Below are 14653 nucleotides of genomic sequence, written 5' to 3'. Positions count from 1 at the left end.
AAAAATAGGAACTGGAGCAAACTGAAAGCTTTTTTTTTTTTTTTGTTTTCAAACACATTGAAATCAATGGGGGGGGGGGATGTTTAATTGAATTTTTCTGTTGCAAAAATAGAACTGACACGAAAAGCCCTAACTCCTACCACTGCTTCCAGTACAGCACTGCCCCAGGTACCAGGTCTGAAGTTTCTAGGACTACACACAAGCATGACTATTATAGATACACCATTGCAGGGACAGATTTTGATCCGATACCACCCTGTGTAGAAATTACTTAAGAGACACACACCATCCAAAAACAGAGCCATTTGGCTGCAGGGATTCCCCTTTTCTGCTTCCCAAATGGAGCAGGAAAGCGGAATCCTCAACGCAGATGTGAAACTACCCTATCTCACCCCTCTATCATAGGGGGGACCTTTCACACAGGCAGACGCTGTGGAATTCTGCACCCAAATCTGCAGGGGTAACTGAATTTTGATGTGGAATTGCAGACCGATTTAAGCTATTCCACATCACAATCGTCAGGTAGACCATGGAATTTACCATGTGCTGCAGTGCATCTTGCGGGCTAATTCTGTCTGTGTGAGGGGTCCCTCAAATACAGTCACAAAAAAATGTTATATTCTCACAGAATCAAAATTGTAAATAAAACAACTTTTCATATATATAAACCTTTTAATCTACTTGCTGCTCCACCTCTGGTATCGCTCTCAGATGCTCCTCTTCCAGGACATCTCTCAGTGCTGTTCCTGTGTGACAGGTGGTTTATAAAGTAGGAAACTATTTCTCAACGAACAATGCCAAAATTGACATTCTGCGGGTCATAAATCCGCACGGCAACATTTCCGCACAGTGTACATGCGTATGTTTTCTGCAACATGAAAACCACATTTCTCGCAACCAAATCGAGTTGGCTTATATGTAAATGTAGTAGAAGTAGCAAATCGCCCCGTGTGAACCAAGCCTTAGGATACAGTACCTGGGAGATTTTTTTTAAGGGTTTTTTTTGGTATTTTTTTTAAGTGGTGCAATTACAACTCCTTCTGCGAAAAAACACTGATTAGGAAAATTGTGACAAAAATTGCAATCAAAGCCGCAACTAAAATGTACTCAAATGCCACCTTCACACGGGGGAGAAATTCGTGTGAGATTTGTGTGTTGCGAGAAGCACAAATATGAACCCAATTCTTTCAAATAGGGTCCTACACAAATCGTGGCATGTTCTATCGCCCTGCGTGCTCTCGCATCGCAGCGCCCATTGTTTACAATGGGGCCGGTGGCACGTGCTAGCTGCAGGCGGTACGAGGTCTCACCATTGAAATCGCTACTTCCCCGGAGTGATGGGAGGCGGAGTTACTACAAAAACACCTCGCATCCGCAGCAAAAAAAATCGCATGTTGGTGAGTGCAATTTCTGGCTGTGAATCATGACCCGATATCGCACTCGCCATTGTCTAAGGCTATGTTCACATGTTGTGGAATATACACAGTAGTGGATTTTGGTGTTGATCCACATCTAAATATATATGTGCTACCTGGTGTGGAATTAACCCTCTGAGGCTACATTCTTTTGAATGGGGTCAAACACATGAGCGATGCTGCGTCTCCTATTTTTTTTGCATCCCTTGGAACGCATTGCCCATAGTTTTCAATGGGAGAGTAAAACACATCACACACCAATGTGGGAAACACTTGCCGATTCTCTGATGCTTGTGCATGAAAAACGCCTTGCATCCACAGGTACAACGCACATTAACAAGCACGATATTGGGCTGAGTTTCTCGCCTGGTATCGCACTCGCCCATGGAAAGTCAGTCTCACGACCAGATTTCAATTGCGAAATCTGCGATCATCACAGCAGTATTCCGCACACATTGAAATAAATAGAACATTCGCATGTCCGCTCAGATATCTGAGCAGATTTAAAATCGCAGGATGTTCTATCGCTGCTGCCCGCTATAAAATCGCACAAGTCAATAGGCGTTTCTATTGTTAAAATCGCATCGCACCAAAGCACAAGTTCGAGCGATGCGATTCTAACATTAGAAACTCCTATTGACGTGCGGTTTTATAGTGGGCAGCAGCGATGCAAGGTTATTCTTAAGAGAAAAAAAAAGGATCACTGATGCTACAGAATTGTGGTAACAAACCTGCAATATCGCCATGGCGACATTGCGATGGCCTGTGTGAAAGAGGCCTTACTGGAAGGGTGAAAATCCACAGCATACTTTGACACACTGTGGAATTAAAGTCTCCACCACAGGACAAGTTACACTTACACTTAGGCCGGTGACGCACGCATGTATTATGGCCGCATTTAGGCTGGGTTCACACAGGGCGGATTTGCCGCGGAAATTCTGCGTGGAATTTTGCCGCTGCAAATCTGCCCGCGGCCACTAATCTCGGGATTAGCCAGCCATGTGGACGAGATTTCTGAGAAATCTCGTCCACACGGGACGGCCAATCCGCTGTGGTAAGTCAGGCTGGAACCGCGGCTGCCGCAGTTTCAGAATATGCAGCATGTCTATTTATCTTTTCTTTCCGCCGCGGCCGCGCTCTCCCCTATGGGAGAGACGGCCACAACGGAAAAGCGAGCGGCCGGGCCGCTTAAAAGCCGCCGCGGGTTTTTCCGCGGCGGTTCTCCCAGTGGAAATCTCGCGGTTTTTGCCGCGGCCAAACCGCGGGATTTACGCCGGTAATACGCCCAGTGTGAACCCAGCCTTATATGAGTATCCTGACCCGAACGCCACGTATCATAAGAATCTCCACTGGAGTTATACACTAAGAGAGAAGTCGCATTGCGTCAACTCACCGCAACGGAACCACTTGCCCCTACAGAACAATTTCTCGCTCAGTTCCCGGTCGGAGGCTGCGTGCGCATGGGTCATCAGACTCTCCTAATCACTTGTTTCGTTATTCGTGAAAAGGTCGCCGGATGTTAATGCTACACGGCAACGTTTTGGGCAGCCAAGGCCGGCCCGTCGCACTGCCTTCAGCACGAGCGGTCACAATGCCATCTGCGAGTTGCTGTGACACGATAACTGCAGGGAGTGCAGCAGGTTTGGATGTCACGTGACTCTTCTGATATAATTGACTCATCACCTGCAAGGACTTAGGAGCAACTTTGAGGGTGTTTGTTACGCCCAGCCTAAAAATGTTCCGGCCCGCGGGGTTACAAATCTGCTGCTGAACGAGCCCAAGAAAAGCACTAAAATCCACAATTAAATGTCCTGTACTTCACCTACTGAATTTAGCAACTGGTGATATCTGCATAAAAAAAAAAGGCCAAAAAGAGCGCATTGAGCATATTTCTGTGGCTACTTCTGTAGATGCCTAGTAGCCACTATACTTAGATATCCCATTGTGCCTCCTGTCACTCATCTCTGTTATTGTCCACCTTCTAAGTGGAAGGTTAACCCTTTCCTGTACACGGTTACTATCACTATTCTACTTCTTATATTAGACTATTAACCATTATGAACTGCGTGCAAATAAATGGTCCTCCTGCAGCGAACTGCCAGCGCAGCAGCAGCAGCGCCGCCCGCACTGCTCACCGCGCCGCCAGGGTCTCCTGTACTACGGGGCTCGGGGCCAACAGCGCCACCTGTCTGTAGTATCCGCTCACTACAGTACTAACTACTGCACATATTTCATCTGCAGAGACGGATCCCGTTATTACCGTTATTGCCTCCGGCTGTGACCGCGGTTCAGCTTACCGTTGTTTATATGGCAAAGTTCACATAAGAATAATCACCTTTTATTAATGTAGAATAAACCCTGAATGTAATAACAGCGACGGGGGATGAGTAACGGCGATACCCGCATCACATGAACGATGGGTTGAAGTAATCGTTCTTTAAAATAGTAAATTCACTTTAGATTGAAAACTAAATACCAGGAAAACAGACCCAAAATAAAAATCTGGGGGGAAAAAAAATAGCAGAGGATGGTTTCGATCCATCGACCTCTGGGTTATGGGCCCAGCACGCTTCCGCTGCGCCACTCTGCTGTATGGAATGTAAGAGGGATGAGCTGTAGTGAAGCCTGTTCAGAGTCACATGACACATACACCACAAACAGTGCAGACGCTGCGAGGCAGCAGCAGTATATGGCAGGAGGCTTCTGCATTCTTTTTGTTACAGTCATTTATTAATTTCCATAAGTATAGCAGAGTATAAGATTTTTGGGGGTCATTTTTTACAGCGTTAATCATGCAGCATAAATGACACTATATGTTTTTTCTGCAGGTGGTACGAATACAATGATACCAAAATTCTTACATTTTTTTTAGGTTTTTCCACTTTTCCGCAATAAAGCCTAATTTTTGGGGAATAATTTTCTTTCTATATCGCTATATCGCATTCAAAGTCCTATAACTTTATTTTTCCATGGACAAAGCTTTTTTATGAGAGGGGCTGTAGTTTTTATTGGTACTATTTTGGGGTACATACGGTTGTTTTGATCACTTTTGTTGCATTTTTTGGGAGGCAAAATGAAAAAAAGAATAAGCATTTTGACTCAGTTTTTTAGGGTTTTTTTTTAAACGCTTTTTGCCGTGCAGGATAAAAAGAATGTTCAATTTATTGTATGCGTCATTACGGATACAACGATACCAAATATGTGGGATTTTAATAAAAAATATATTTTTTATGCTAATATGGGAAAAAGCACAAAAAAACTTGGTGTTTTTTTAACATATTGTACAAGTCCCCTACAGGGACATAAAAAGTAGCACCCATGATCGCTATGATAAAGCATTGCAGTACTTCTGTCCTGCAATGCCTTATCGCTTGTTATAGTGATCATTGGCACTGGCAATGCAGGACGCCCGTTGCTGGCGCCCTGTTGCCATTACAACCCGTCGGGCTCTACATCACGAGAATCCAATGACATCACAGAGGGAGCGTGTCCCCTCTATAAACCCTTTACATGCCGCGATCTACATAGATCGCGGCAGGAAAGGGGTTAACAGCAGGGGTTGCTGTCCCAATGCATGCCCACTATCGCAGGGGGAGGTCGGCTATCAGTGACAGCCGGCTCCCTCTGCCGGATTGCGCAGGATCTCTTCTGATCTCGTGCTATCCTCGGGGTGTAACTGTACATCCTGTTGCACTAAGTACCTCTTTACCAGGGTGTACAGTTACAGCCTGTGGCGTTAAAAAAAATTAAATAAAAAAAAAAATGTAACCCCTTGTCTCACCGCAGTCCAACAATTTTAAATTGATCTTTATGACAGCTCAAATGTTCTTTGCCGGATGAGGATTACACAAAAACTTGGCATTTAGCATTTATTAATCTCCATGTGTATATCAATCACAGCATCGCACTTGTAAATACGCAATTTTTTATTTATGTGATTGCGATAGGTTTTGCAAGAAAAATATGTAGCAGCGCTGCACTTTCATCTGTGTGAAAAAGTAATGTAAAAATCTTATTGTTTCAACAGTAGAAAATGAAAACAGAAAACAGCACTGCATAAAACTCACATTTACATACAAGTGCTTTTTTTTTTTTTTACTGATAGGCATTCTGCCATGACAACCCAGGGGCCTTTCAGAAGGACCCCGGCTGCCATGACACCCGTACATCTCCCTGCGATCTCATCGCAGGAGGCCGTACAGGACCCCCGAACATCGTTTGGGGGATTTAAATGCCACTGTCAGGGTAGCTGTTGCCACGGGCACCCGAGATGTATGAAGGTAGGTCTCCCTTCATACACGCAGGACGTAAAAACATGATAGGCCAGTCACTAAAGGGTTAAAAATTTTAAACTGAAAGGTTACAGCAGATGGGAGGTTAATGGTTTTATTTCAAAACGCATCATAATGGTATAAACATGATAAATCTATGTAACTTGTAGTGGAAGAATCTGCTGCAGAATTTATAGCCAAGTCCGCAGTAGATGAATATTTTACCCTGATTGTTGGATGGGATTAAATCCGCAGTGAGAATGTGCGACATACATAGACATGCTGCGGATCCGGAGTCCACACTGCCTGAGACTTCCTGTGCACAGGGAATTTTCCCACAGGTGGATGAGATTTGGTAAAATCTTATGTACTTCGCTGCTACTGTACTGCGCTGCAGATTTCCCATGCACAACTCTGTTGCAGACAAGTTGCAGTAAATCTGTCCCATGTCCTAAAAAGGGATTGATGTAATCGGATGCATCAACAAACACAATACTACTTTGAATTTCACAAGTGAATTATGAATGCAGTCATAAGACTCCAAATGACTGATCGTTCTACAGAAAATGAGTGTTTCCGAATAATCATTCTGCCCAGTCCGATCCTTTTTCTGTATATTACACCAGTTCTGCACCATCTATAAGATCCAGCATAAGAAAACAGCCATTTATCCCTCTAGGAGATCACAAAGTAAAGTCACCAGCTCTAAGCAGCGGTACAAGTTGGATCCGCTATTTGTGTCTTGTCAGCAAAGTGGTTTATTCGCTATATTCCTCTTCGAGGATACTCAGCAGCGCAGCACTACATTCACGGTCAAGCTGTACATTTCCAGAATTTTAGAATAGTAAGATGCTCTCTTCCCGCTTGTCTAACAAGTACTTTGGATCCTTGTAGTCCATAGGAGTTCATTTTCGTCATGATGTCATCTGAAAGTAGAAACAAATTATAGAAATATTACACTCTCTGCAAAATAGCTGATTTGGGGAGATCAATTAGATAAAAACTAAATGTTATTTTCTACACAGCCAAGGTGAGAGTGACAAACACAGACTGAGGCCCAATGCACACGGGCAGATTTGCATTGCAGAATCCAGTGCGGGCGGCCACCTCCGGATTCCACAGCAAATACTGCCCATAGCAGGCTATAGACAATCACTGTTCCCTGCACACAAATGGAAATCAATTGCAATTTTCCGCTTGCGGAGGGGGAAAAAAAAAAATAGAAGCATGCTCTATTTTGGCACAGAATCTGTGTGGATAGCTTCCATTGAAGTCAATGGAATCTGTCTGATTCGCGGCCCGTTTGCAGCTATCACCTAGCAACAGTGCAGTTCCTTTGTAGCTACAAATCTATAAATCTCACTTTTCAGGTTGCGTGCCAGGGCTTATATTACTTGTACAGGAGAAAAGATCCATGGGGATGATGCCATCAGCATGTGATGTCCCTGCGTGTCCTGTGGGCCATAACATTAATGGATTCCTGGCATGGGGCCTACACCGATAGATATATGTATATATATATATATATATATATATATATATATATATATTAGAAAGTCACATTGGACTCGGAGGCTACACAGCTCAGTTATACTTCTGCAGCTTGCAGGAAGGCCACCAGACTGGAAACACTAGTGTCAGACTATCAGGTCATCTTCCTCATAATCCGGCACTACTCCCGTTGCATGCTGTATTCAATCAATTTTTATAGAATTGTCTGGCAGATGTTCCACACTTTACTGTAGCAGGTTTATGTCACACTAATAAAGGTCTACAGCTTAGCATTACGTGAACCTCCTCACCTGGGTTGTTCTCTTTTAGAACAAGTAAATACAACAAGCCTTTCGAGGACAGGAGTTTGGGAACCACAGGAAGAAACCTGTCTATAACTTCACGACCATTTTTACCTCCAGCCCAGGCGGCCTCTATTCCATTACTTCCTACCTAGAGGAAAAAAAAAAGAATGTTTTCAGTAGAGCTGTATCAAACGTTTATGTTCTCAGAATGAAACATCAGCCGATATGATTCACAAGAAAGAAGTAGGTGTAGTCTGAGACCTACAATACCAGACAGAGCTTAGTAGAAGCTTAAAGGGGTTTTCCAAGAATTTCCTCAGGATAGGTCATCAATAGTTGATTCGCAGGAGTCCGCCACTTAGGACCCCTGTCAATCAGCTGATCCTCCAACAACTGTCTGTGCAACCAAAACAGATGTCGGCATCAGTGGTCAGAGACGGAAGTGTAATAAAGAGGCTTCACTTCCATTGAAGTCAACGAGAACAATGCCTTTTATTACACTTCTGGATCCTCATTGCGGTCTGAGCAAAAAGTGTAATAGAAGTTATGGCTCCCATTGATTTCAATGGTAGTAAGGCCCCTTGCACACGGGCGGAAATTCCGCAATGGGATTTCCTGCAGAATTTCTGCCCGTGCCCGCCTGCATAGGATTGCATTACAAAACGCAATCCTATGCACACAGCCGCGATTTGTCCGCGTGAAAACATGCGCAGAAAACAAATCGCAGCATGTTCTATTTCTGTGCGGGTCTTGCAGAGGCCCGCACAGAAATGTCAGTAGTGACGGGCCAGCTCCGGCAGCTGGCGCATAGCAGAGAAGACGCCGGGAGGGAGTGAACCATACCGGTCTCTGCAGGGGCATGGGTCCGCATCCCGCTGCGAGAATTCTCGAAGCGGGATCCGACCCGGCCGTCTGCAGGCAGCCTGAAGCTGTATATTACACTGCTGGATGTGACAACTGAGGTGAACATCCTGCTTGACTGCACTGGCAGCGGCTGGAGGATCAGCTAGTTGGGAGGGAAACCCAAGTAGTGGAGTCCACCAATCAACTATCCTCAGGCTACGTCATCAATAGTAAATTCTCGGAAAACCCCTTAAATACTCTACAATACAGGCTGTGCAGCAATACAGAACATTAGATAAGCATTCCTCATCCTTGGGTGCATGCTGCTATAGAGAACAAAGAATGCATAAATAAAACAATCCATTAGAGAATCGAAAAGACTTCCAAATAAGTAAAAGCAAAGAAAGCGCCAGTTTTTACCAAAATTCTTCCTAGTTTGTCCCTAAACGTACTTTTACATGGGTCAATTATTGCCTAAAAAAATAGTTGGAAACAGCGATTTTGGGCGATAGCAGACCCGTGTACAAACGACAACCAACAGGGCACTGAAATTGCGCATTTGTCAGAGTTGCTTGTTCTTTAACTAAACTAAAAACCAAGCAACAGTTGGGCTGCGTATGAAGACTGCCCATTTGCAGGGGATTGAGGCGGGTGGCAAGAAGAGATCTCCGGCGCGCGTCACCTCCATTCTCTGAGCGACTATCACTCCTGTGTGAGAGCTCTGGAGGGATAGTCGGTGGGACAGTTGTCCCACGTAAGGGTACCTTAACTCAATGCTATCATTCAGTTGAGTGTATGTAATTTAGCTGCCATTCTAATCTATCATGCTCTTCAGATATTCTTGTCTTCATCAGGAACACACCTCTTCAGAAGGGGTCACCACATAGGGAGGGTTAAAGAGAAGAAGGTCGACTTGTCCTTGTAATCGTGGCAGCAATCCGCTGACCTGCAAGAAGAACACACAACCAGCATATTACTAACCTGCAGCATAATTATGCCCGGCTCTATACAGGAAAGGGTACAATGGGCACATTGGCTATCATTTGCCATGTGGTGCTACAGAGAACTATTCTATGAGTCCGAATAATTTGGGACCTATTTCACAGAATTGGAATAAATTGTTTTAATTATAGCAAACTATACGTGTTTTTTCTGCCTGTTCCAATTACTAACAAGAGAACAATCCTGATTCTACATCCCTGCAAGTATACTGGATCACATGTTGCTCCGACAAGTCGACCACTAGAGGCGCTGTTGATCCCCGTTTATGTACTGTATTTTATGTATGCACAGCAGCCCTGGAAATAAACATTTTGTATACAGCACGGCTTAAATCATTATTTTAATGAGTGATACAGAATATCTGATCGTTTATTCTCTCCAGCTGCATAGTTGTTACATATCGAGCCAGCTTTAATCTCCTGGAAGCAAAGCTTCTATCAAGTGCAAATAAGCTTGAAAAGTATACAGTATTATAACATTATGTTATTTATTAATCATAGTTTCACAAACATCAGAACACATAATAGTTTACCAGATTTAAAAAAAACATGCCTCCCCGTCGGGGAATCGAACCCCGGTCTCCCGCGTGACAGGCGGGGATACTTACCACTATACTAACGAGGAATTGCATAGAGGACATGCTTCTCTAAGCTGCCTTGTCACAGACTACACAGTCACTCAATGGTTTAACACTAAATTATATAGCTATAAGAGTACAGAATGTGTTTAGTTTCTTACCAAGTCAGTGATAACAGGGTCGATGCGCACAGAGTTGGTTTCTGCAGTCTCAGTTGTGCACAAAGCTGCGGTTGGATTGATATCTGTACATCTAAAACAAAAACAAGAATTAAAAAGGAAACAATGAAAAAGGGCGAGTTCATGTGTTACAGATACGCCGTGGATTTTTCTGACCTGAATTATGAGCAGTAAATCCTCAGGGTATTAGGCTGCCTTCACATCTGCGTTCGGCCCTCCGGCTCAAAATACTGGGAGAAAAAAAGTGCCGTGTGCAGCGCTTTTGCTCTTCCATATAAAAGCCAGGTAGCTGAGCACAAACCGAACAGACCCCATTATAGTCAATGGGGTCCCGTTTGGTACTCTTCAGTTTCGCCCTGAGACGGAGACAGTCAGCCAAAGGGATTCACCTTTCCAGCCCACAGAACAGAGCAGAAAACCGTAACCCAGGGCGCAGCTGTAAAACCACCCTAAGGCTGGGTTCACACAGCGCAGATTTGCTGCGGGAATTCTGTCCGGAATTTCGCCGTGGCAAATCCGCCTGCGGACGCTAATCCCGGTGTTAGCCAGCCATTTGGAAGAAATTTCTCAGAAATCTCGTCCACACGGGACGGCGAATCCGTTGCGGAAAAAACAGCATTGCAAATTCGCCGGCCGTAGCATGCCCATTCTTTTTTTTCCCGTTGCGGCTGCGCTCTCCTCTATGCGAGCGACGGACACTTCAAAAGCCACGGCTAAGTGCCGCGGGTTTTGAAGCAGCGTTTTTTTACTGCGGCCAAACCGCGAGATTTCCACAGGGAATACGCTGTGTGGGAACCCAGCCTAAGGCCTCTCTAATGAAGGCATTTAACGTGGCATTTTGAACGCAGCGTTAATTGTGGTATAACGCTCTCATTGAAATCAATGGGGCCTGCAGACATGCATTCGAATGCGGTGCTGGACTGCGCTCTCCATGTTTTTTGAGAGCTGTCTGTTCTATCTTTGGCCGTTTGGCACCTCATCACCCATCACAATGATGGAGTGCACTAAAACATGCTGTCGGATGCAGGAAGATGCGGCCAAAAGTGAAAGTAAAATTGCGGCGCTTTGCCGCATTTATATGTGAGAGGACACTAAGGGCTAATTCCCACGAGCGTGATTGATTTTCATTGATCCAGTTACATTAGCGCATATACATTGGGTGTAATATGCGGGTGAAAAAGAACATGGCATGCTCTATTTCACTCTGTATTATGCGCGTACTGTGCATTTGCATCAATGGGGCTAGTGGCAGCAGTGTCGGCTCCATTGAAATCAATGGAAGAAGATCGGAAGATCACGAAAGAGCTTTGGAATCCCCCATAGTGAGGAAATAATGGGGAGGGGGGGGCGGAGCTACAGGGGATCTCTTACATATCTCCCCATATTTGGAGAGATATTGGGCAGGGCTAGAGGGATTCCCTGATGGGGATGGGGGTGGTGGGAGCTATAGTTTGAAAGGAATGACAAAAGTGCTTCTTGTCCTCTGTTAATGACAACTGCATATTTGTTCAAAAGGATGGAAACATACACTTACAGATACCAAGCTTTAGGTCCGATTAGTGCTGCGACAAATGCAGATACCACACCGGAGCCGCAGCCTATTTCTAGGCAGATTTCAACTCTGTAAGATAAGTAGAGAAGGCGTTATAAAAAGGCTGGGCGCATACAGTCCGTTTATGTACATGAGCTCTTTATGCCCTATAAACTAAACTTATGGGCTCATAGCAGCTGAGATGGCGCATCCAGGGAGTGGGACATTAAGGCCCATTTAGACACAACGCTTATCGCTCAAAATGCGCTCCAAAGCCATCTTTTAAGCGATATCTGTTGCATCTAAACGCCTGCCATCGCGTATTTTTTAGTGCACTGTTCGTTCATCGCTCACTTCTAGTTTTCTAGAAACGAGTGATGACTTATCTTAGCTGGCAGGCTGATATCTTAGCTGGCAGCACTGATAAGATTCTCTCAGCTGGTATCCCGCTGGCAGTTCTCAGTCAGATATCAGCTGAAAGCTCAGAGAAGAAAGAAGCTGTATACAGAAGACAGCGACCCAGCTGTCTTCTGCATACCTGGCTGGGAGAGCGCAGCTGGATACCAGCTGAAAGCTCAAAGGACACAGCAGCTGGATACAGAAGAACTTCTGTATGCAGCGGGAGCCTCCATTTACACACTAATAAGCTCTTAAGTAGCTAATTAGCAACTTAAGAGCTTATGCAAAGTGATCGCTCAAAAATGTCACTCAAACTGCTGTTGGAGCAAATTTTGAGCGATCATCTTGCCGTGTAAACGCACACAGCGATTATCGCTCAAAAGATGGCTTTTAAGCGAATTTTGAGCAATAATCGTTGTGTCTAAATGGGCCTTTATGCCTCCCTGCTGTTCCCACGCTGTGCGCTGTCAAAGCAGCGGCTGCAGTGCATCCGTCCCAAAACCAGGCAGCTGGGCGGAAAGCGGGTGAACCCCATTATAGTCAATCCGTGGGGATTCCCCTTTCCTGCTCACCAAACAGAGCAGGGAAGCATGCAGAAACTGAATGAGGTGCACTAAGCAAACTAATCATTCAGTATCTGCACTGCACGATCATCATTCCGATTCCGGCGATCTAGTGAGAATCTGGACATTATCGGTCTGTGTAAAGGCGTGCTTACATGTGGATTTACCAAGGAAATACTGCAGCACAAATGACATCATCTGCACCTATGCCATGGAAACGTCACACATAAAAGCTGGATGTTCATGGTGGGTGTGAATCCAACCTGAGGAGGGTAAAAGCGGGGATGGCACCAAGCGAGAGGCATCTTATAGTCTTCTAAGAAGTGAGCTGGGCATCGCCTGTCTAATATATAGTTATCCCTCAGCGGGCATCATATTCCTCTATGGACAGAGGTGACAGCTGGGGACCCACCGTCGCCGCACTTGTCTATTAGTAATGGATGGGACATAACATCGCACTGCCAGGATTAGGCGAGCGCGGCACGTTACCGGGACAGCAGCTCCGCAGCCTCCTTCTCCAGGGCGTCAATCAGGAGAAAAGTGTCCTCGGCGGGGTCGTACACCTCGGAGAACAGTCCTCGGCCGACGTGCGAGTACACGGGGGTGGGGAGCATGCTGCGAGTACAGAGGGAACCCCCGACTCTGCGCACAGCCTGACGTCACGTGACACAGCGTTCTATGTCTGTGACATCACTGAACTCCGACTATATAACAAGCTGGTCCGCACACGGCGGGGACAGCATGAAGTCACTTCAGGGGGTGTAATGACGTAACAATCACGTGCTGCAATGCTGTCACGTGACTCTACCTTGCAGTTTCCGTACGGGTTTCTGCGACTCGGGCTGCAAACTGCTGAATGGAGCTCTTAGTTCACTCTCAGAGCTGCCCAGGAGGACTAAATGGCTGCTATGGGCACCACTGGCACAAAACTGATTTCAGGTGATCTTAGCGGATACCAAAGTGTGTGACAGTGTAATTCATCTATATTATGCGTATTCCGTATACGCTTCTGCAACCAATCATTGGCCTTAAGGCAGATTCACATGGGTGTGCTTGTGCATGCAAAATTTGTGAGCGCAATACGCAGACAACAGAACCCGTTTCAATGGGTTTGTTCACATGCATGTATTTTCCCTGCTCATTTCGGTCCCCCCAAAATGCAGCAGATTCGTTTTTCATCTGTATTTGTACTCATAGAAGTCAATGTTTCATGCATCTCCTAGTCTATCTTGCTTGCACAAATGCATGCGAATTACACTAGGAGATGTGGGTATTATTGTACCTTGACTCCACCGGAAGCTAGGGGTTTGACAGGAGGAATGCCCCTCTCACACCCCCCGCTCCTGATTGGCGGATTTCTCAACGTTCCTAGCAGCAGCATCTGTATTGATTTTTTGCATGGCCTGGAGGGTTAGGGTTCGTTTTCGTGTTAGGCACAGGAAAAGTCACCCTAACCCTCCAGGCCATGCAAAAGTCATTGCAGACGCTGCTGGTACGACCTGTGGCTATGCTGCCAACGCTGCCGCCAGGTCTCCTCCTGCCACCACCGCCTCTCATCGTCTCTCTACAGTGCTGTATTATGTGCCCACCACTAACGTCCGGTGGTGATATAATACAACAGTACTGGAGATGTGTAAAACGCAGAATAATTGCGCAGGAAACAGAACAGTACTTGCGAGTTATCTGTCACCAAGTTTTGAATTAATTTCACAAATGTTTCACCAATACATGTGCATAAAAATATATATATTTATTTCTTAGGCCTCATGTCCACAGGCACACACAGATTTCGCATGGGGAATCCCGCACGGAAACCGCCAGCGACCCTGCGTACCTGTCTGTCTTCTTTCTTCTGTACTGCGAATGTGCCGGTTGGCGCACATGCGCAGTACCTTTCTCTTTTTTTTTTTTCTGTCTTTGTTCACTCGTTCTGTATGCGGAATACAACCCGCCCATGTGCATGCAGCCTTAGCCCTCCAACACACTTTTGCGTGTGTGAATGGTGCCTGAGAGGCTCGGGTGCAACTTGCATCGGACAGCACATGGATACCTGTCCGTGTACTGCCCGATTTACAGA

The 14653-nt window shown here is 45.5% G+C and overlaps 1 protein-coding gene and 1 non-coding gene across 2 annotated transcripts; both read right to left on the bottom strand.

Moving 5' to 3' along the window:
- Positions 1-5787: 5787 nt before the first annotated feature.
- Positions 5788-13341, bottom strand: N6AMT1 (N-6 adenine-specific DNA methyltransferase 1). The gene is made up of 6 exons (XM_066591564.1): positions 13066-13341; positions 11618-11704; positions 10066-10156; positions 9188-9271; positions 7489-7630; positions 5788-6612 (listed from the first exon to the last, which is right to left on the bottom strand). Exons 1-6 carry the CDS (start codon positions 13188-13190, stop codon positions 6500-6502), a joined length of 642 nt encoding a protein of 213 aa, XP_066447661.1. The 5' UTR covers positions 13191-13341; the 3' UTR covers positions 5788-6499.
- TRNAD-GUC (transfer RNA aspartic acid (anticodon GUC)) lies at positions 9880-9951 on the bottom strand. Its single transcript has one exon. It is a non-coding gene; the product is annotated as a tRNA-Asp (tRNA).
- Positions 13342-14653: the final 1312 nt, after the last annotated feature.

Source organism: Eleutherodactylus coqui, chromosome 2 (genome assembly GCF_035609145.1).
Source record: "Eleutherodactylus coqui strain aEleCoq1 chromosome 2, aEleCoq1.hap1, whole genome shotgun sequence".
In the NCBI taxonomy this organism is placed as follows: Eukaryota; Metazoa; Chordata; class Amphibia; order Anura; family Eleutherodactylidae; genus Eleutherodactylus; species Eleutherodactylus coqui.
The sequence above is the reverse complement of the archived record's forward strand: the minus strand, read 5'-3'. Positions and strand labels throughout refer to the sequence as shown.

What these genes read in the sequence shown, in the direction of transcription:
- N6AMT1 (XM_066591564.1), bottom strand. Translation starts at nt 13,190, where the DNA reads ATGCTCCCCACCCCCGTGTACTCGCACGTCGGCCGAGGACTGTTCTCC. An exon ending in GCTGCGGAGCTGCTGTCCCG is followed by an intron (nt 11,705 to 13,065) that starts GTAACGTGCCGC and finishes CTTATCTTACAG; the next exon opens with AGTTGAAATCTGCCTAGAAA. An exon ending in ACCCTGTTATCACTGACTTG is followed by an intron (nt 9,272 to 10,065) that starts GTAAGAAACTAA and finishes TTCTTCTTGCAG; the next exon opens with GTCAGCGGATTGCTGCCACG.